This window comes from Varanus komodoensis, unplaced genomic scaffold, assembly GCF_004798865.1.
Source record: "Varanus komodoensis strain SLA01 unplaced genomic scaffold, ASM479886v1 scaffold8, whole genome shotgun sequence".
NCBI classification, from domain to species: domain Eukaryota; kingdom Metazoa; phylum Chordata; class Lepidosauria; order Squamata; family Varanidae; genus Varanus; species Varanus komodoensis.
The window spans coordinates 30,852,191-30,876,210 of NW_025336481.1; the positions used below are offsets into that span (position 1 = coordinate 30,852,191).

The 24,020-nt window shown below is 36.7% G+C and overlaps 1 protein-coding gene across 3 annotated transcripts in view; it reads right to left on the reverse strand.

Moving 5' to 3' along the window:
- Positions 1–1,011: 1,011 nt before the first annotated feature.
- ZDHHC17 (zinc finger DHHC-type palmitoyltransferase 17) overlaps positions 1,012–24,020 on the reverse strand; it is a 50,628-nt gene continuing 27,619 nt past the window's right edge. Inside the window, exons 8-17 of one of the 3 annotated variants that reach the window (XM_044455283.1) lie at positions 19,634–19,759; positions 19,172–19,314; positions 17,054–17,122; positions 13,898–13,979; positions 11,721–11,783; positions 9,235–9,328; positions 7,447–7,530; positions 6,975–7,132; positions 5,607–5,701; positions 1,012–4,229 (exon numbers count right to left, since the gene is read on the reverse strand). In XM_044455283.1, coding sequence (XP_044311218.1) covers positions 4,091–4,229; positions 5,607–5,701; positions 6,975–7,132; positions 7,447–7,530; positions 9,235–9,328; positions 11,721–11,783; positions 13,898–13,979; positions 17,054–17,122; positions 19,172–19,314; positions 19,634–19,759 — 1,053 coding nt within the window. In that variant the 3' untranslated portion in view covers positions 1,012–4,090. Of the gene's footprint in view, positions 4,230–5,606; positions 5,702–6,974; positions 7,133–7,446; positions 7,531–9,234; positions 9,329–11,720; positions 11,784–13,897; positions 14,023–17,021; positions 17,123–19,171; positions 19,315–19,633; positions 19,760–24,020 lie in introns of all 3 variants that reach the window. The other 2 variants (XM_044455284.1, XM_044455282.1) reach the window with 2 other exon arrangements.

Consider the following 24,020-nt stretch of genomic DNA (forward strand, 5'->3'; position numbering starts at 1 on the left):
GTCCATGGAATCCCGCAAGCAGGCCATGCATGCAACAGCACCCTCCCTCCATCTTCCCCAGCAACTGGTGCGCACAGGCATGTTATGAATATTTGAAGTGAGCACTAGCATGTGGTGAACTCCTAGAAAATGGACTTGCTTCTTGGACCCTATGCAATTGTCTGCAAAGCACTAAAAGGCTCCTATCCCAACTAGGATAATGTGAAGATGCAGGTTGTATGAATCAGTGCCTTTATGCCAGGTCTTTTCAATATGCCCAGCCATGCAGCCATTTTCAGGCAGCTGTGATCATCCAAGTTGCAGCAGCTGTTTCCACCCCCTCATGCGGAGGTGTTCATTCCCACACAATTCTAGTTATATTGGAAAAGGCCCAACACACTCAAGCAGGATCAGAGAAGCCTTTGAAAGTGGCTTTGTTGACACATACGGAATCCAGAAGTGCTTTGGAATACATTTGGAGAAGTGAATTCATAATGGAGATGGAAAGAATTATACCACTCTATTTACCAAGACACATATAAGCCATATTACTGCATGCTCCAGAGAGTATTTGGATGCAGGCATTTAGTAATGTCCACTGCTTTTTATCGCAAGACAGACTCTTTACAAGAATGACTATTAAACCCTTCCTACATCTTGGACATCAAGAAAGCTGAGACGGAATGAATGAATATGTGTCTGTGTGAGTAGATGGGCAGGAACTCAACCACAAGGTTCTCTTGGGATCACTGCAAGTGCAACTTGTTCCCAGTCCTGCTCCTGGCACTTGCAAATAAAAGCAGATCTATTTGGCTAGTCAGGGAAGAACCAAAGCCTGATGTCCATTTACTAAGGCAAGATGACAAATTAGATCCTGGGAACAAGTGGGAAGGACATCTTAAAATGGCCCCATTCTTACATTAAAAGCCCCATTCTTACTTCTTAATGAGAGTGCTCCTGTGCTTTGGGACACTGAACAGTGATTAGGGTGAATGAGCAAAATAACTGCAGAAGTTAAGACAAACACTAGCATCTAGGAGACAAGTATTTATTTGATTAATAACTTACAAAATTGACAGGTTTAATTTATGTAAGGAGAGCTATTTTATTAAACATTTTACTGATTTTGTTCACAATGTAATACATCAATAACTTGACAGTAGTAAAATAATACTTGGCACAATTATAAATAAGATAAAATAAAAATAAAAATACTCTGTTTAAAACAGTGATGCGCTTTTATGCATATTAACTGTTAAAAACAAAAGCTTGATTGGAGGGGGTACTGGGAAACCTAAAACCTGCAAAAAAAGTTTATCTAGGGCAGGTACAATTTTTTTATTTACTTCTTCTGTATCAGAATAATGATGGTTGAACTTCTAATCTATTTGGATTGGTTGCATACAGCCATACAGTGTGCTGTGTTGTGCTGCGATACATTTAGGAGAATTCTTCGCAGAAAAAAAGAATGCTGCATAGATTTTGCCCACCCCATTCCAATTTCAGAATATACATCTTAGTATTTCTGACATTAGAAGTATTCTACATGCCTCAAATATAGAACTTTCCTCTGGATGATTTTAACTTCACTATGCTATTTTCTCTTCGCCAGTTTTGCAGTGTGCATTCAAACAAAATTTACACCACGTCTTTTGGCTCAACTGAAGATTTACTTTTTGTTATCAAGGACACAATTTACAATTATTTGCACAAAGACTCCATATGATATACATTACTGGAAATAATGCAAATGCATGTGACACAGATTTTTCTGAGCTATGAAATGTATTTATAAAAAAAATTAACATCAAATAAGCCCATCAAATCAGGGCATTTAACATCAAATAAGTGTTTCTGCAGAACTACAGTTTCCCCAAAAGGGATTCAACTACACCGAGGCTGCAATACTAAGTAATCCTAAATACCCTTACTAACAAGTAACCCTCACTGAAAAAAGTGGGACTTACTTCTAGGTAAGCCTATTTAGGATTGGGCTGTTAATGTTAAAATAATAAAAGGTGTTGTCCAAACTCCTTCAGCTTCAAAATTAAAATTACAAACAATGGTATAAGAATAATATATTCTTTTTATATTTTTAAATGGTATACGTCAAAGTGGCATAGGCTTTTTGCCTCCACTGCATCCAACTCCATTCTCTTCCCCTCACAGATAGTGTCAAAGATAGGCTTTAATTTTTCCAGTATTTAACATTCTAGACTAATGTTGCCCTTCTGTAAATCCTGATATCTGGTACTTGCAAACTATGCACACCCGTGATCAAAGATACAGCGAGAGGAAAAAATGTCTACTTGCAAATACTGAACATCAACTATTTACAATTTCACTGCTTCTCTTACTAAGGCAAGGGGCGGGAATACCACTAGATTGCTTTAATACCTGTAATCTGCATATTACAGGAAACGCTAGTTTTGCCAAGCATCAAACATGCAGTGAAGTTGCAGGTACAGTGCCTATGAACAGCAAAATTGATCATTATCAAACAGCCCATATTAAATATCTTCCTACATTTTTGGTTGGATAAAATGAAATGAGCAGCTTTCAAATATACTAACACACACACACACACACACACACACGCGCACGCACACACAACAAGAAAAACTATTTGATAAATTATTTATATACAGATACACATTCTTTACACTGGTCTCTATCATCTGTATTAAGGTTCCCCTCCCCAAATCCCCCTCACAGGATTCTTGAACCACTATGTTGCTACAGCACTTAAAAGAGAACGAAACAGATTTCAAGTCTCTCTGTAAACAATAGTTAAGGAAGCAGTGAAGAATTCATAAGAAATATATAAAAATGCCATAACTGAAAATCAGTGCATCACATTCAGCAACAAAAAGCTCTTCAGGAATGCAACTTCACAACCACTCTCCTTACCTTCCAAACAGATCTAGGCTTGATAACTTGAGACAAAGAAAAGTTAAGGGTGTTTTCCCCTTCACCGTCTCACATATTTCACTTTCATGTGCTATAAAGAAATTATAACTTGCTTTTAGTTAAATTCCATCATTTAATGTTTTAAAACCATTAAGCTTTAATCCGTTTTTGCTTCTCCTACCACTGCATCTAATTTAATTACAGTCATATTCTTTCCTCCTAATATTGAGAGTTTGCCTTTTCATCTTTGGTTCTACCTATGTGACTTCTTGTTAAGTTTTCAACTCTCAGACAACCGTAGAATATATCATGCACAATGGTTCACATTATGTAAGTACCGGAATTTTACTGACTGCATATATTACATTTTTTTCTTTACTTTTAGCAGACTATTATGCTATTATTTTATTGTGTGGTCTGATTTTTAAAGTATAATCATGCATTTAAGTGGGGCTTTATACTGGATAGAAGAGCTGTACTTGCTTTGTGGAACTTCCCCCCTCCCCAGAATGTACAACTTCACACAGTTTATTACAATTAATTCATTGTATCAGAAACAAGACAACCCTGACAGCCAACAGCCATTACATTTAGATAACAGTTTTGTGGCCAACATCCTTCTGTGTCCTACTTTAGCAACTTCATAATTGTAGTGGATCCCAAATAAAACCACATGATTTTTCAAGAGTATTTGGTGCACGTTTTTTCAATGCACATAATACTACAGCAAATCTATACAAAAGTTTCTTCACAGTAAATATAATACAGTGACCTCAAAGTTTGACTGCTTTGTAAAATTTGACTTTAATTCCAATGAAATTGTTCAAATCTGGAGTAAATGTTGAACATTAAGCACAGCATGACTTTTAGTATGTTGGTATTTTAACAATCTCAAGCTCCATTGTGAAAGCAGGTAAAAGGAAAAAACGGTGTGAATATGTCTTTGTGAATAACTCCCATGGTAAGAACAGTTAAAATCCCTTTTTCATCTTCTTCTTCATTATCAAGATTGGCAGTTTATTCTGTCCTTTTTCTTTCTTTTTTGTTTACATCCATTAATAAACCCGATGTAGATAAGGTACCATCAGATTCACTGTTAGCTCTATTCATAGCATGCTACTGTTCGAGGGATGTGGATTCAAAAGAAACTAATTTTCAGGCACCACTCAGATATGATATGCTCACAGGCTGGAGCTGGATGTTACACTAGCTGGTAGCCACTTCCCGATGTTTGGTCATACTCTATTGTATACTGCCTGGTCCAGTCCACAATAACAGGGCGAAAAAGACCACAGCATCTGAATTCAAAGAAGTCTATAATATTTCTTATACATCCATGGCTAAAAATAAACAAAAACAACGTTACATAAAGTCATAATGAAGTTTAGTTTAACTAGTTCACATTGATTATGTGGATGATTTCCAGAGACATTAATTATTGTGCTGTTGGTACTAACAACGTAACTGATACCTAGAGGAAAAAATTACTATTGGGGGCTAATGTGGTTTAGTGGCATGTGAACTATCACCCCTGCCCCCCCCCCCATGATTCTAATTTCTTACTAGGTGGTTTAGGTAAGCTACCCTTTCTCATGCTATCCCCTTCTAATGGTGATAATACTACTAAATAGGCTTTCTGGAAGGACTGATGAGACTGAAAAATATGTAACATGCTATCAATGCCAAGTATTATTTGCTAGTAACAGTGAAATCGCTGGTTCTGATGGAACTCACATTACAAAATGAGCAAAGCGGGAAAGTAGGTTATTTTGTTGCTTTGCCTCTCATGGAGCAGCTGTCAAACTGCAAGCTGTCAAGTACAAAGCAAAGCCACAAGGAGATCTTAGTTGTCACTTACCCACTTCCTGTCAAGATCGTCTACTGTTTTTGGTTTGAGCTGACTATCCTTGGTGTCCTTCATCTTTCCCAAGACTCTTGATGCACAGAAAAGTGCAATCCACCCAATTTATGGGAGCATGGAGTTTTGACAGCTGTCAAAATTCAGACTACCTTTTAAAATGGGGGTTTTGACATGGCTAATGGGGGTGTTTTGACAAGGAGATATGCAGGATCTTCCAAAATAAACTCAAAAGGTTTCTTAAGTGGAAAAATTCCAGGCACGGGCAATCATGCACACACAAAGCCAGTGACAATCCAGCCATTGGCAGCCATTGGCTGTCATTTTAGAGATCATGAAAAGCTATTTCCAAGTGGCAAGAAAGGGAGTAATGGCATCCTTAGGAGTCATGGTTGGTACAGGAAGAAAAAACAAGTTTTTCATCAAGCCCCCTGAGATATCCATGGAAAAAATAAAAGGGAAAAAGGCTGCAGGGCGACAACCCACAGTGAGCCCAATCATCTGTCAGGTGCACTGTGGTTTGTTTCACGAACTGTTTATCTTATGTGCAGGCTGGGTAGAATGTCACTCGGATCCATCGGGAGATGGACTCCATGGCTGATGCAATGTCTATGACTGAGGTGTTCAGTGCACCATCTGGTATGAGATTATTAGATGAATATCAGTTGTTGAGGTCAAAGGATGTGGACAAATTACTTAAGACTGGTTTGGCCTACTACCTGTATGCTGGACCCTTGCCCATCTTGGCTAGTCACTCAAGGTAAGGAAGGGGTGTCCCTGGGTCCTAGAGACTGTGAACACCTCAGTAAGAGGGGGAATGGTCCCAGCCACATCTTAAAGTAATATCTTTATTACTTACTTAAATGGACTTTCAATAGATGTTGTCGTAACTTTAAAGTGCTTGTATCGTCTTGCATTCATCCTTTCATTTGTAGTAATTCCTAAACAAGAAATCTAGTGAAAATGAATAAACCAGAATTAGAATCTTTGAAGTTCTACTGTATGAATTCATTCAGAATAAAGGCTCTAAATATTTTGCTTACCACTTGAAAAATGCATTTTCACAAGATAGTTTAGCACTTATGAGAAACAGGTTAAAAGAATGGGATCACTGTTCTGAATTGGCTGTGGTAATATGTCATTTACATCCAAAAGAGCTCTTCAATACATTAGAGTCAAATCGGTAGAAGAGATATAAGTCAAGATCAGATTCATTGTGTAACACAATGAATCAGTAACTATGGGCCTACAAATAAAAATTTAATATATCCTTAAATTAGCCTATGCTATCTGATTGATCAGTAGTATCCTGTACAATCAGTGCAACTCCACTGGATCTCTTGCATAAGCAGAACTAATTGTGTGCACAACAGAAATAATCAATTCCAAAAACAGCCCCAGAAAAAGACAGTGCAACTCAGCACAGCTTTCTTCTATGAGTGCTTCTGATTTGAAAATGAGTGTTGCTACTTGTTCCCATTTACTAGTGGTTCTTCCTAAGAGTACATCAGTATTACTAACACTGCCCAAAGCACAGTATCCTAATGCTACCACACAGAGTTCTACTTTGTTTTTTTAGAGGTATCTACCTAAACCCCAAAATGAAGACACAGTTCTGTGGTATATGACTGTGCCTATTAATCTGCTATGCTAATACAAATAGAAACATCTCTTAAATGGGCCTCCATTTATTACTGATCTCCTTATTAACAAGACAAACAGAAAACTCTGGAAACAGACTTCCAAAACATTATCAGCATTTTAAACCAATTTCCTCAGTAAGAACTTGTCCGTTTACTTGCTGGGTAAAGGGTTTACTGACTGCGTAATATCTTGATTGTGTTTCAGAACTGCAAGGCTTCTGCCAGTGGAACAGCTGCATCCAATATGTGCTTAACTCTGTCTTTTCTATCCTCTTGTGCGTTTCTGCCTCTCATCACTTATGATAAAAGATGCATGAAAAAAATTTGGAACTAGCCATTTATATTTTTTAAATCACTGTCTGTACTAAAACCAACTAAATTCTACAATGCTAGTTTCAAATTTACAGATTTAAGGAAATAAGCTCATTTCAAGTATGATGCTTTGCATGAAAGAAACAAATGGCTGGGGGGCATGGGGGTGGGATAAGTACACACAAACGTCTGTGACATGGAACGCTTCATATGTGCTTCATATATGCAATAGAAGAATACATGTGTGGGAATATTAAATACTTTTTTCCTACCTGATACATCTGACACATTAGCAGCACAGCTACCCACATGAAATGAAACACACTGTTCAGAAACATCCAGAACATCCAAGGTGAACAGGTAGCTATTTGTGTAATATATGTCCAAAACCCATCTGTTGTGTAAGTAGTGTGACAGTGAATTCCCCAGTCTGCAATTAAAAATACATCATGAGATTATAAAATGCTACCTGAACTTCTTACTACTCGCCTTCTAGTACTTAGAAAGAAAACTTGTGCAACACCATTTTCCTTTGAAGAATTCAGAGATACATAGCATAGCAAAATATATAGCAAATGATGAGAAATGTTTGAGAAATGAGATATACAAAAGCATATTGCAGCAATGATCAATGTATAGTTTAGCATCAGCACAAAGAAGAAAGATAATGTTAAATCCATGCAGACTAAGGACATACTAGGAGTTAAACTAGGCATTTGGAAAATGATTCAGTAAACTACTCACAAGAGATACATCCATATATCATCCAGCAAATCATGAAGAGTAAAAAGAATAGATATCCCATGAAATATCGATGATTGCCTGCTCCTGAGAAGAAAGAAGGACTGAAATAAAGGTCTTCAGTTTTAATGTCATTTTAACAAGGCACCAGAGAATGTACTTCTGGTAATACATTAAGCATAGCTTTCCTGCCAAAATACCAGAAGAGTATTGTTTCAACTGGACAGCCATTTGTCACATGCTTTGCAAATAAATCACAAACCTCACCTGGGAAAAGAAAGCAGTATGCAAGAACTGAAGAAAATGTATGGAAAAGTTAGTATAAATATAAAAAATAAACCATTTCCCCATCCAAAATGAAATCACCTTCCCCTATACATAAAAGGCATGTTAAGATTATCTATAAGGGGCAATGCAATACAACTTTTCTAGTTGGCAATGTCTCAAACACAAAGCTTAGATACTATGGGCTGGATCCAGCACTCCCCCCTGTCGTCATGAGCACTACCCAACTCACGATACTTCAGCTGTGAGAAGCAGGGGAGATGCTCCCCCACATTCATATCCTGCCCTGTTCCAGAGGGTCTGTGACTCTCCAGAGCAGATGGGGAGGGCACAAGGGACTGTAGGGGTAATGAAACTCCTGACTGTTTAATCTTACTGAACATTTGAAGTAATGGAGTCATTATTTATCCTGTTTAAATAGAATATATTGGCCAAATATTACTGAAGGACAATTGCGTATGCAAAGGATAAAACTGCTTCTCAAGATTCTCAGCTGGGAGTAATTAAAAACATAGCACTGATAACAAGTTTTCTTGTACAGCTGTAAGAACACAGAGTGATGGCCCATGTACACTGGCTTCACTACAGTGGCCTTTTGAGTATCATATGAATTGACCTTACTCCTAGTGCCACGTCTTTCAAGTACATCTGAGCTCCTGCAATAGCTGTTGCTGGCAAAGTAGTATGTGTGTATGAACTGCTCCATCCATTTCCCATCATGCAATCAGTTTACAATAACAGAACTGTGCACACAAACTTCCATAAGCAACTGGTTGGCTGAATTCAAGCTATTTCTATGCTTTAATGAAAACATATTGTGGGCATCATCTTGGACTGAGCACTATGTGAATACAGGAAATCTAAGGAACAATGCTGTGCTTAAAAAAATTATACTGACCTACAAGAACCTATTACACAAGTCTTCTAGTTGCACTGGCTGCCAGTTGAAGTCCGGGCCCAATTCAAAGTACTAGTATTAACATTCAAAGGCCTAAACAAATTGGGGCCAGGTTATTTGAAGGAACAGCTCATCCCTATGTACCTACCTAGACCCTAATGTCATCTTCAGGGGTCTTCCTCCAGGTTCCCATTCCAAAGGAAGTAAGGAAGGTGGTTATCAGGAGAAAAGCCTTTTCGGCTGCGGCACCCCAGTTGTGGAATGAGCTCCCGAAAGAGGCGCACCTGGCACCTACTCTGTATTCTTTATGATGCCAGGTGAAAATCTTATTTTCACAGTATTTTAATAGTTAACTTTTAAACTGTATTTTTAATATTGTATTTTACCCTGTACTGCTGCTATACCTCCATGTGGATTGCGTTGCAATTGCTGTGATTTTATTGTCTTATGTTAATTTTTTTCCTCTTTTGTTCTGGTTGTGTGTTTTTAACTTCTGTCAACTGCCCAAAGAGCCTCAGCTACTGGTCAGTGTAAAAATGAAATACATACATACATTTGGTTTATACAGTTATAACACAGTGAACTTTCTGCCTTTATATAGTACTTACCTACACAGTTACCAACCCACGGACAGTGGTGATCAAATTTGGCTATACATCGATTGCATACGCCACAATGTTTGGACCTCACTGGTTTCCGTATCTGTTCAACAGATTTTAATATGCATATAATGTAACAAAGCTTTACAGATATGTGAAGTTTTGAATACATTGTTGCTACAGCTTCTCTTTGTACTTCTCATATATACAGGGGGTGATACTTGAAGAACTCCCCCACATTTTAATCCTGTCTTCGCTGTACAGTTCCCAGCCAAGGCAAAGTTTATTACTTTAAAATTCCCTTGTGTTGCATTTGTAACAAACACCCATAACCCTTAGAGAGTTATGGATAAAATGCAACGTAAGTACTGAACATACAGCTGCCAAAGGTTCTTAATGACACAGTTAATGGCAAAGACAAGAAATCTCTACTTTTAACCATGAACTAGAATCTTCCACCATTCTCTCATGTAAACAAAAACATATCTTAGATTTAGAGATGAAAGTAACTATACTTTATTAATGAGGAAAAATAAATTATAAGTGGCAAATAAATAATGCTTATAGATAATTTTAATTATAGTTCTACAATTTACCCATGACTGAATACATAATAATTCATATGTTGTAAGGGAAACACTGAACAATTACAAGTATTAATGTTTTAATAATAAATAAATAAATAAATTATAAATTAAAATATCTCATCAAAACATGTCAGAACACAATTTTGATTTTGGAATATTCATTACTTATTCCACCAACATAATTCCTGTACATTTTGAGAATTTACTGTGATATATAAAGCACATTCAACTTTTAGTCAAGCCAAAAAATTTACCTGATTTTGCCTATATTACCAACTTTAGACAGTGATGATTATGAATATGTAGACATAGAAACCCTATCAGCTAAGAGGGGAAACAAGTTATTTTATACAAAGTTGATGTCTGAGCAAGTATACTGAACAAGCATATACAGTCCGAACAAAACAGTACATAAAAATGTGAGTGTTCCGTCTTTCTAAAAGCAAGGGTTGAAGAAACAGGACCACACTAAAATAAGTTACGATGTAGCCCAGTATTATTTTTAACACTTAATATTAATTTGGCACTCAGTGTGAAAGCTGTTGTACATTATTATAGAAGTGATGTAAGTACATTAGATGGCTATGATCTGAATAGAATAAAGGAATATAAGGTTGTGGGAAAGAATGAATGGTGAGAGTAGATGATATTTTGGTGGCAGTACCATACAACAGCAGGAATAGACTTCAGGTTTATGTGAGCTACTTTTTTTTAATGAGATCCCTGAGCTGGAGCCTGGTGCAAAAGAGCTGCTCAGTTGGGTATAAATGATGTACTAGGATTTAACAAACAGAATATACGTCAGCTCACAAATTTGTGACTGACAGAAGAATCAAATTCACAAATACTTTCACACAGAATCCACTTTGGGCTTTTCAAGTATTCTTTTTCAGCAATCTAATTGGAGTCAGGGAAAACTATTAATACAACTACCACTACCACTATTATTATTCAACTGAGAATCAGGACCCCTTATCAATCTATTGCAAATCACCCAGAAATCTACCAGAAGGAATCTACTAGTAAGTTCTGATCCATTTTCTATCTTTGCTACCCGTGATCCTTAAACAATGTAGTACAGCTAGGAGAAGCAGAATATTTATTTACTTAGAAGCAGAGACGACAGCAACTGAGTCCAGGTACATGGATGGGCAATGAATATCTTATTTTACTGACTGTATATAAGTCAGCTGGGGAGCAAAATAAAAATACTTTACATAATAACATTTTTAAACAAAAATAGTCTTGCACTTCAGGCAACCCTGTAAACTCATCAACAAATGAGGGCAGGGGTGATTTCAGTCTGCCTTTAAAAGCTCAGAATGGGAGACAAGGCAGAACAAACCTGGGAAGAGCAAAGGAGACAAAACTGGGTGGGGGGTTTCCAAGTTCACAGAGGCCATGAAGGGAATCTCCACACTTCAGATTTGGCTGCAGGTTAGAGTCGCCCCCCCCGCCCCCACCAACAAAACAAGTTCCTTTCTTTCTTTCTTGGTCTGCCAAAGTAAGTAGTTAGAATTTGTATACTGAATTAGAGAACTACTATGGCTGCAACACCTAGCAAATATTTTATTTCAGAGTTATATTCAAATCCTGCTGAACTTATTTCCAGAAGAGCTCACAGGAATACAGAGTCCTAGCTGAGGTGGGATGAGAACCCAGCTAAGAAATCTTGATACCCTGCTTTCTTCTGGATCCATCTCAACAGCAGTTTACACACTACTTTTCTGTCCACAGTGAGTATGCCATTCACATACCTGAAATCTTAGCATTCTTAGTTAGCAGGGACTCATCTATAATCTGAAAGAATACCTGCCCTTACAAGCTCAAAATGTACACTCATTTTGAAAACAATACAACTTTAAAGGTTACATTTTAATTACACAGAAGCTTAAAAAAGCATACTACCAAGCAGGTACTGCAGAATATACTGAGGTCCAAACTTCCTGTCTCTGCAAGTTCCACTATTGTCTGCAGAAAAGCAAAAACAAGAGCATTTAATTTTTAAGAACTGAGTTAATACATGTCACCCCTATTTCTGTAACAACTACTGATTAGCTTAATACATAGACTGATGAGTTTAATACAAATTTTCAGAAGGAGATCAGCAACCCAGCAAACTGCTTTCCATAGGAAGTGTACCTGAATGACCCATTTACTATTTTTAAATGAATTCTAAAAACAAGTTCCCTACATTTACTTTTATCTAAATAAATGAAGTTGTTTGAGGTTTAAAATATAAATATTGCAGTGTTTAAATGAATGCTAATGGGTTTTATAATGCTGTGATTAGTTTTTTAGCATGTTTTCACTGTTATAACCAAAGAAAAAGTTAATTTGCTTAAATCAAATGAAATTTGTTTAATCAGCTCTTGTTCTATAATAATGGTAACAATATCTTTAAAACATCTAGTTCTCTGCACCCAAGATGAAGCAATATTGATCTACTATTAAATGGTACTCATTGATAGTTACTCTCTATAGCCTATTTTCATAACCCAAAATAGAGAACTAACAGGCCCGAAGCAGTACAGGTTCTGTAAAATTTTCAATTGCGCTAAAATGCCATACAACTTTAAATTCTCTGAGGAGATTCTGGTTGCTGCTATGGTCAAAGCAAGACCATGACAATAGTGGATAACTGAAAGATGGAAAAGTCACTGACCACTGTCAGGTTAACACAATCAAACAAAGTAAAAAAAATATTTTTAATCTCAGTATTACAAATACGAACTGCTATATATCAGGGTTATTTATCAGCTATATCAGAAATGTTAACTTAATTCCACTAACCGCAGCAAAGACCTACAGGTTATGCCACACCTCCACATATATCTGTACCCAATTGGTTGGATTCCAGCAGCCTCTGAGCAGACACCTGCTTTGGTTTCCCTGGAAGGAAATCTCAATCCAGAGATGGACAAGAAGAAAGTGCCCCTGTTTATTCTCCAGGAATAAGCTATCACATTGTTCCTGACCAGCTGAAAGGAATGGAAATACTATAGGCAGTCCCTGGGTTACGAATGAGTTCTGGACCTGAGAAAATGGAAATCCATCTTTAAGTCAAATTTTGTATGAATTGCATACAGGCGGCCCTCCACATTTGTGGGGGTTGGGGGCTCAGAACCCTTGTGAAAGTGGAAAAACCATGAATATCTCTAACCCCTACCCATTCAAACTCACCAGAGACTCCTCTTTGCAGCAAGGAAATGTGGGAGAGATGTCCCACTTCAGATGGGTGGGGCAGGAAAACCTGCTTTGGAGGCCCTGCCTCGTTTCCTCTCTCTCTGTGGTGGTGATGATTTCCTGCAGTGGGCCTTAAACTTGTATCTTTAAATTTATTTGCTTTCTGGAAGTTTGTTCGTTAAGTTTGTAAACAAGGTGTTCATAACCCAGGAACTGTCTGTACATGCTTTCCTGTGATTTCAAGTCTTCCTGCTTGGTTCCTCACTTGGTCACTGCTGTTCTGGCCCCAGGGAAGCTGACTTGTGGGATATCACACGATTTCATCTTCTTCCCAATTTATTCAAATATCTATATGCAGCTCCTGGAATGGATCACTAGAATCTAAAATGTAGTGTCATCAATATTCAAGTTATTGTTGGTTAATTTTGCTGTATCCCCCTTTCTGTAACTCAGACTTTGCAACTGTCACCCATGTTTAGTTATCTGCACTTATTCTTGCAATGAGTTCTGCATGCAACTGACTTTGAAGTTAATTTGGAAGAGACAGCTGCTGCAGAACTCCGTGGCCCACAGCTTTTAGACCAAATTCAAAGAGTTAGTAAGCACCTTTAAAGCCCTATCCAATCCTTTGTGTCCACTGAGGATAGTTGACAAGGTGTCACTTCAGACTTCACTGGATGGACACAGAGCTTCTTAAATAGCAAGGAATACTAGCTTTTTGGCCTCTGCCTACACAGGGCCATTCCACTATATTTTTATATTCCCTTTGCTAACATGTAAAAACTTGCTTGGGTGGGCCTTAATGAGGACTGCTTTTATGAAACAATGGTTTGAGGTTGTTCACATAAAAGCTGAACATCATCACCATCCATTAACAAGAAATAGTTGTTTGTCATTACCTTTTTCTTTTGTTCTTCTGTGGCTTTAATTATTCCTGGGTCTGATTTCCATGATTTCCCAAAATTGTAGAAAAGTGCAACACTATTGGCAAGAAATGGAAGGTGGATGAACAGAAAGTTTAGATGTACTGAATGTTAAGGAATTTAAATATGACATGTGCAAATTCATGTTCCTTTCCAGAATAATTAAATAATATTCTGAAAATAAGCACAGAAAAAAATTGAAGCATATTTTTCTACTGTAGTTGATATACTTCACTGGAAATATTCTGCATGTTCAAGATATTCAATAATCTTGTATATTTATTCAAGTATATAATCACTTATCTTATAACTCCTAAATTTACAGTGTAAACCTGCACACATTTACTCAGAAGTAAAATAACCTTAAATATTCCTTTAAATCCATTTGTAAGACAAAGAGTGTGCAACTACATGTCCAATCTTTCATTATTTTTTACTCTTTATATATGCAATAGTTTGAAATTCCAGGTAAATCGGGGAATACTTTATTTATTTATTTATCGATTTATATCCTGCCTTTTTCCTACAAAGGACTCAAGGCAGCTTACATCATTCTCCTCCTCCATCTTATCCCCACAACAACAACCCTGTGAGGTAGGTTGGGCTGAGAGTCTGTGACTGGCCCAAAGTCACCCAGTTGGCTCCATGGCTGAGCGGGGACTAGAACCCAGACTGTCTGAGTCCCGGTCCCATGCTCTTAACCACTACACCACACTGGCTCTTTAACCACACAACTGATTATATAAGGAATTGAAAATACCATAATCGTCTTTTTGTGATGGAGTTCAACCCGCCCAGTGATATGCAAGGATTTGACAATAAATATCAATCTATGCTGCCATAAGGAAAGGTAAGAAACTTTTTAAAGTTCCATTTGTCAATACTAGCAGATCATAGATTAATGTTAGTGATTTTTCTGGTCATCATCTTTTTGTCAGGATTAAATAAAAGGCGGATATATGATAGTTAGACATTATAAAACTATGCTATCTGCTTCTCCAGAACCAAATCACTTATTGTGTCCTGTAGCACTGCAGCTTTTTATGAGAAGTGCTCATTTAATCTGAATGAACTTTATCCCAGTATCAGTCCCTTTGTCATGATCAGGTCACTTCTTGTTGAGATGTAGACTTAAGCAGTTTTTTCCCTATGCAGGGGTGGAGAATGTATTAAGTTGGCCCACCCTGGAGGTTAATTGATCTGCACAGTTTCCGGAGGGTTCAAGGGGGCAGGGACTCTGACCAATATGGGAGGTTCTTGTGGCAAAGGCCTGGTCAATTTGTGGAATACAGAAATGGTCTGAGAGATTGATACTATTGCTTCTACATGCCTCTCCTGATTAGTAAAGCTCATACAGTTCCATGTAGAGATCAGAACAATGAAATACAAGCTCTTATCTATGTTCTTCTGACACAAATATTCTATTAAATTCTGGTGTTTGAATTGAGCACATTAGTAATTAATAAACTCCTAATGTACTTCTACAATGAATACCAATGAGAATTGGAATGCATTGCAACACTAAGCAGAGTAGAACCTAACAAGGCCTCAGAATATCAAATTAAATACAGTAAGTAAATTAAAATTAATATTTTATCAACATTCTGTTGACAATTTAAATATCAATTTTAATTATTTTAATTATTTTTCTAGAAACATTTTCACTACTGATCAAATATACGTCCAGAAGCAACTCTATGGTGGCAGTCATAAAGAGAAACTAAATATATATTGTAATATTCATCACACTGGGAATAAATATGGCTTTATTATCGACTGAAATTAAGCATCCTGTACATAAAAATGATAGTAATGATGGAATAAATTCTCTCTGACTGCCACTTGTCTACATGATTCTGTAAAAACAGAAGAGATGTGATTTCAACAACTTGTAGACAAGTTAATTAATGGCAGAACTTTAGAATGACTAGGACAACTAATGGTAGAAGCTTGAAACATTAATAACTTAAACTGACATGTGAGACTTAGTGAAGGTTGATTTTGGCAGCATCTGCATGGCCAGTGTAAAACATGCTCATGATCTGCTGTCACGGGAAGTTCATGAACATAAACTGCAGAAGAGGAAAGATTTTATAATTGAGAAATGATAAAGTTATTTATTAAATATCTTTATCCAACCCCTCAGGCAAAAACAGCTCCTGAAGTGGCTTATAACAAATAAGCAAAACAAGACAGAAGAAACTGAAAAGGGAGACGTTAGTGTGAGTATAATGGATAGGCGTATTCAAGCAGGATGTGGGAAAGCCATGAAACTCTAATACATACTTGTTCCTTCCCATATGTATGTATTTATTTATTTTATTAGATTTAAATCCTGCCTTTTTTCTTACAAGAACTCAAGGTGGCTTACATGATTTGTCTCCTGCTCTAAATCCTATCCTATCCAACAACAACCCTGTGAGATAAACTGGCCCCAGAGCCTGGCAACTGGCCCAAAGTTACTCAGTTGGCTCATGGCTGAGTAGGGACTAGAACTGGATTGCCTGCGTCCCAGCCCTGCATTCCTAATCACTACACCACACTGGCTCTCCACTGTCCACTCAAAGACCAAAAGGATGACCAGTTGTTGAGGCTGGCACATTAATTTTCTTCCTCTTAGTGTCAATGGGAAGGAATATTTTTAAAGGACAGGAGGCTGCCACATTCTGCCCTGGCTAGCACAAGATAATAGGGTTTAGGGAGCAGCAGTTTCACTATGATGTAATCTCTTGCATCCCGTCCTTTAGGACTGATCTTTAAGGCCACTGTTCTCCCTGCTCAGAGTCCTTATGCACCCAGCTGTCTTCTTCAATCTATATTCCAATCTGTTTGCTTTCATTCATCTCATCCTTCCTCACTCTACTTTTACTTATTGTAAAAGTTTTCACTCATTCCTTTCCCTACACTCTTGTCAGTCTCAATTCCATCAGTCTCTCAACCCTTTTAATGTGAGTCCTCTGATCTTTTTCAAGCCCTCTAATCTTCAGTTCATTGCAATATTTGCTACACTTTAGCCTTTAAATGTTAAAGTCAGTGTAAGTTACACAATCACTAAAACCAAAATTTTCATATACTAAATTATTGAAAACATAAAGGATATCATTCCAAAACCAGAAAAACCATGTCACATACATCCAGAATTTTGTTGCTAGGTAGATTCCAAGAGGCAGTGCACTATGCATGGAGTGATCAAAGAAAGATCTATAGAAGAATAGAGAAACATTATCAGATGGGATTAAAACATGGTATCCTGGCATGACAAAATTGCCCCCCCACACACACACTATTTCTGTCAATCTATTAATCTTTCTAGTAAAAGTCTTTAATCATCTATATGACTCAATAAAGCAAGCATTTTTAAATCTTAAGTAGAGCATTGATGGTGTTCATAATTACCTGGTTCAGAAAATACATTTGCTTAGCTTCTAATGCATAGATGAAGTATGAATTGAACAGAATTTCCACCAATGTTCTCCAGTTTGTTTGTTTTACCAATGTGTAAGACAAAATTCTACATATGCATGGTCAGAATTCAAGTAGATCAGACTACTTTGTAGTCATATGCACAAAAATCCTTTAATGTGAATTTTAAATGTATTACAAGCTATTATACTCAATGAATTGCCCATTGATTAATATAAATTATGTGACCACCTGAATAAATACTCTTTGATTTGGTATGTATCATAAAAATATTCAGGCCAATTCCTTCTATTACTTCCTTCAAGGTTCTAACTCTTGTATTCCTTTGGTGAAGAGAGTAAGGAAGAATTGAATTTTCCAATGTTGTCCCCATTGTGGTTGGTTGTAGGTACAGTTTTTAGGGTCAGTACAATATGGTGGGTGTACTCAGCACCATCATTACAAATGCATCAATATCAGAAGCAGTAGGATAACATTTGAAGACAGACCTTTTTTTTAATGACTGTCCAAAAAAGTTCATAAACTTCAACGCAATACTGAATCAAGCAGATGAGAGATTACCCACCTTAAGCAGATACAGACTCAGAAATATAAAGCTATATATTTTTATATCCACTGGGCAAGATTCATAAAATGGCCTTTCCCCTCAGATTAACATGGTAAAGTGGTCTTGCAAAAATGAACCCACAGGTAGGATACCAAATTGATTTTCAAGATGTAGTCATGTTGTACTACATTTCAAAATGGTTATATGAATCAGCGTTTGAAGACAAGCAGCAACACTGCAGAAGTTTCAGAAAAAAAATACGAAGTGCTGCCAGTCTAGTAACATGTCAAACTACATTGTTTCAGGCTGGCTGTGCAAACTTCCTAAAACTTGATTCAATTGGACTCCATTAAGGCTAAAAAACAAAATTCTGCACGCTAAGAGTGTTACAGGAATCCAGAACCGTAGAGGAATGTTTATGTGAAAGCCACATTTTGACAGCAGTTAGAAAGACTAAACTGCACATTCAGCAGAAATCAAGATTATAGTTATTTTAACTGAGTTCAGAAAAAAAGCCAAACCAAGAACATGAGCTGTGGTAATCTAATCTCTTAATTTTACACATGAGATTCTAATGTTTAAAATATGTATCAGACATGTTCTGTATTTCTTAAATAGACAAGAAATATAAGATAATCCTTCTTACAACCTTTCTTTAGGCAATAAAATTCTTGATATGAAAATATTTTTGCCCCTAAAATTACAAGGTTATTCTAACTCTCTTTTCTTTATTCATGTTCAGACACCCTTTTCAAGAAAAACTCTCTTAAATGGGGTGTTTGTGTAATAGATCATTATGTAATGGAAGGATATTTAACTGATACAATGGAAACACATGCTATATTTCATTTATAGAGGGAATGTGATAGGCATTTTACAAATGGATTTCAACATTTTATTCTCAACACTGGAAAGGGATATCAGAATTGTGGAAGAAGAATCATGGCAGATGGACTGATAAACCCTTTCATTTTAATATAAAGCAACTAGAGAATGATTTATATATTGACTCAAGTTGTAATGTAAAGTTATTTCGCATAGTATGCATTCAATAAACAATCCACAAGACTGTAAGGGCATCAAACCATATTTCACTGTATAATGCACCTACATTGTATGTTTTTCTGTCTGTCTTGAATAATAATTCAGTGAAAGGTGGAAATGGGATAAAACAATAAATTCTTTTCAGGTATGGTGCTTTTATACATCTGACAATACTTTATGAATAACTAAATTATCCTTATTTTTTTAAAAAAGGAATTCCTTAATTCCATACTTACTTTGAAAGAAACTGAACCATAGCCCAAACACCACCATACATTAATCCTTTAATGAGCCAAGAATCAATGTCAAGGTCTGCTATAAACCCAACCAGCCAAATAACTAGGAAAGGTGTACCTAGCATCACCTTCTGACGAAATTCCTACATAAAAAAGCAAACATTATTTTTAAAAGACTTAGTTGAAATATAAGTAGATCGTTTTAACATTTATACTTCAAAGCAAGTTCAATACATTTTTAAAAGGGTTTAATCCTGTAGATTCAGGGAGGATCCTATGTTCAGACAAATGCAACATATCTAGATTAGGTCCATCAGTGAACAAGAAGAGGAATGAAGCAAGGAAGCCCAAAACCTCCAAATACTTCCTGTAGGAGACTCAACTGGGAATATCTAAACAGTCTGACTGCTACCAGAAGTGGAAAACATATTATATGATGTATCATTTAAAGAGTCTTCTCACCTTATCAGCCCTGAGCTTTCTGAGAAATGATGGACTGTCATATCCTTTTGCCTGCCTTGCCTCCTGTAGATGATTTATCATCCAAACATTTTTTCTTTGTTTGGCTAAATCAAGTGGTGATTCACCCTATTAAGAAAATGGAAGATTGAAGAGGCTTTGTTTAAATTTAAAAATATTGAAAACAGATGCAGGACAATTTCACTTTTAAAAATAAACATTAATTCAAAACATTTTAACTATTTAAAAGTTGTAAAATATACTAGATTATTTTCCTTGGCAAGATTTCTTTATTTTTAGAGAAAATTACTTTCTTCTAATCTTTTCTCCTTTTGATTAGATAAGTGATAAGCAGCTGGCAGTTTCTGTGTCTTCTTGGGACATGGTCTCCTGCCTCACTATAAGTTTGTTAGTTTACCTTAGGGAGTAGATAGAACAGTTCATAGGATTTTAAAAGACAAGCATTCTTAGCTCATTAGTCTGGAACACAAGGTTTTCCCTCACAGAAAAGCAGCAAAGGCAAGCCAAAGGAAGCCAATTAAACTCTAACAGATATGTTTGTTAAGCAATAACCAATGCTCTGTGCAAATGATAAATCTGTGTAGGTAGTAGACAGCAAGTATGGGTGTTATTAGACATATGTTTCAGTATCTGTACATATAGTAAAAACTAAACACTTTACTGGTCAATACCACTCTTCCAGATGATCACATTTAAATTTATGCATATATGGGTAGTGCTGTACATAGCTAACAGGATGTCCTATATTCCTTGATTTTATGATATATAATGTATTTCTAGCATTTTATACTGCCAATATTGTCCCAGCAGTAGCATTAAAAATATTGTATTAGCATAAACTAATATTTCTGCAATGTAACTAGCACAATGCAAAAAAGCACCAACGCTACTGAAAGTCATCAGAACAGCTGCAAAAGGGGTGATATTCCTACCCCTTTTTGCCACCACTGCTGCAAGTCATTACTTTTAGCTGTTGTGATAGTTATACTGAACAACCATTGGTTTATACTAGAGCAAGGATATTAAGGCTTAAGGCTAGCGGCAGGATAACAGTTGATGCTATTTATGCCCTATGCAAACATTAAATTTAACAAGTGACCACCTAATGAGGGCAGTGCAGGATGGGATAGTGCAATCCCAATTATCTTCTATGTGTAAATATTGAATATCTGCATCTTTGTTTCTGTATGCCACATTATGGAAATAAAATGTAAGCTACAAAAATTCAGTATTATTCCATACCACAGCCACTGATTTAAAAAAAGAGAGAGAGAATCTGAATAAATAATGTATTGATTGCTGGCTCCTGGTTGGCAGCTTGTTATATTTAGCCTTGTTTTCAGAAGTAACTTTAGTAGTTAAGAAATGACTTTTTAAATATATTCTCCCCTCCAATACAGAAAGATGAACAAAAAAGCTCCTGTGAGGAAAATCTATCCACGGCTATGGCAGATAATCATTCTTCATCTTTATCTCTCAGGGAATAGAACGGTAATAAGCTACAGTCATTATTACTTGCTAGCCATACCCACTCTACATGAAACAAACATGGTAACTAACATAGAATCAAAGAACAGTAGAGTTGGCAGGGGCCAGAGGGGCATCAAATCTAACCCCCTGCTAAGTGCAGGACTCCAAGTTAAACCATCCCTCTCAGATGGCTGTCTGTTTACATCCTGAATGCCTCTACTGTGGGAAAGCCCACAACTTCCCTAGGTTCATTTTTTTGTACTGCTCTAATAGTCGCGAAATTTTTCCTGATAGCTAGCCAGAATCTGGCTTCCTGTAACTTGAGGCCATTATTCTATGTCCTACACTCTGGGATGACCAAGAGATCCTGTCCCTCCTCTTGTGACAGTCTCTCAAGTACTTGTAGCGTACTTGTACATATCTCCCCTCAGTCTTCTCAAGGCTAAACATGCCCAGTTCTTTTAATCTCTCCTCACAGGGATTTGTTTCCAGTTTCTTGATCATCCTTGTTGCCCTCCTCTGAACCCTTTCTAGCTTGTCTGCATCTGTCTGCATCTTTCTTAAAGTTATGGTGCCCATAACTGCACACAATACTCCAGATGATGCCTAACCCGTGCTGAGTAATGAGGAACTAGTACTTCACAAGATTTGGAAGTGATATTTCCATTAATTAATGATATTGATATTAATTAATTATACTTGTTTAATGAGAGACTGAAGAGATTATTTATCATAGCAAAATAATCTCTTTAATCTCTCATGATAAAATGCAGAAAGCCTTTCAACTTCCAAAAATCTAAAATTACTTTGCAATACGGGGTTGGCCTTTTGCATCCTAATCCTACCAACAGAGATTTCCAAAGATACAACTTGCTTACACCTCAAGACAGAACGTTCTTGTAGTACAGAGGAGGCAAAAAACAACCAACTGAAGGTACCTCCAGCTCCAGTTTTGCACTCCTCCTCTCTTCTACTGAAGATAACTCCCCTCCTAAACAAAGCATTCATGGAGGCTTGAAAAATGGCTGAATCCTCCATCGTTCGGCCCTCTCCTAAAAAAAAATGAGACAGGTACCAGAAAGTGAAGTTACCCAGGAAAGGCAAGAAGCCTTTGAGACAGAGCACAAATGGCAAGGATTATACATCTGAATTCCAGCATCAGTAGAGACTACACACCTAATCACCATTAGGCATTTAATTTCTATTGATAGGATTTGTGCACCAAAAGCCCATATGTGACTTGGAAATCTTAGTCAGCAAATCACTTCTAAGGAATTCAATAGCAATAGAAACTGGGCAACAATGCTTTCTGGTCCCCTAGTGAAAATTCCTTTCACTTCTAATGTTTACTGAGAGCCCCCTATGTACCTTGGAATCAAGAAATATTGTTTTATTCTTGGACATATTTTGCCACAAGGAAACTGGTAAATTGAACAAGACTTTCCTCAGCAGAGAAGCCAAAGGAATGAGCTCAAAAACAGTTAAATAAATTCCTGATAATCTGCACAACTAAAGTTTCCTGGGTTTGTAGTTTTTGAACTGAAATTCAATTGATTTTCTTTTACAGCAATTTTTAAATTAGCTGTGGGCAATGACTCACTATGCAGAAGTAACACCCACTGTAAACACTACTGCTGGTCCAACTATTTCTTCTACTCTCAAGTATACATGACAGCATAAGTTTTTGTTTTTTTTTAGATCAAATGGCTTAAACAAAACAAACCTGTACCAATCACCAACTAACCACTCTGAGGCATCTGTTAATAGTATTAAGCCATGATAGGATTTCCTCCTCCTATCTTTTTTTAAAAGCCTTTTTAAAAAGGTGTATCAAAGTCAAAGATTTTAATAAAAGCCTATTGTAGTCTGAAGAACCCACAATATTCTCAACAGACATTTGGGCTTGTCGTGGGTTGTTCTTCCTCCCTTCCCTATCAATCCTCCAGTTAGCTCCAGCACTTATTGTGGGGGACCTTACAAAAGAACCAAGATTCTCTCTTCCCCACCACAGTCATTGCCTCTTTTCATTCTCTTGGGGTTTCTATTTTATTTTTCTGGAGTCTCAAAACAATTGGGGTTCTAATTTTGCAGTCTTTTGCAAATGCCCTTTCTGATACTGTAGTCTTTCCTGGTCCATTTCCTTGTCTGTTTCAGCAGTCAAAGGTAACAGGGTACACAATACACAAGAAAATTGATAAGACCAGGCTACCATTCACTAATGTGTACATAGTTTTGAAGTCCAGGGGAGAAACAAAAAGAGTAAACAAACAGTATAGTAAACAAAAGAAGAACCTATTAGAGTGAGTTTTAGTTTTAAAAAATGTTTTGTGTGTAAAAAAAACACATGGCTATTAATTATATCTGAACTGGGCCAGTTACCCTGGCCACCCATATGAAAAACTGAGAATTGATTTTGAAGAACAGCAGTTACAGTTGTTAGCTAACTGGGGCTAACAACTAGAAAAGTTGTTGCAAAACAAAGGTAAATTTCCTTCCCCTTTTATAGCATAATTCGAGGATTCTAGAATCTCACCACCACCACAACAACCATATAGTAAATAAATTCTGTACCATTGCAACTGATAACAGAATCTCAAAAATGCAGCAACTTCTATTACATTCTACTTCTCTTAACAAAGTACATGCTTACATTTCTTGCTTTACATGCCAACCTCTAATGCTAACCTAAATTCACCTTCAGTATGTTTTCTTTCCTGTTGTTACTGTTATTGTTGTTGTTACTGTTTTTCCTTAAGCAGAATAGCTAAGGCAAAAATAAATACAAATATTTCCATAATTGGATCATAAGTCTGAACTTAGCTCTCATATTTGTTTGTTTTTTCCTAACTGCTTCTGTTCTCTTCAGAGCTCAAGTTTCTAATGAAGGTACAATACTGCT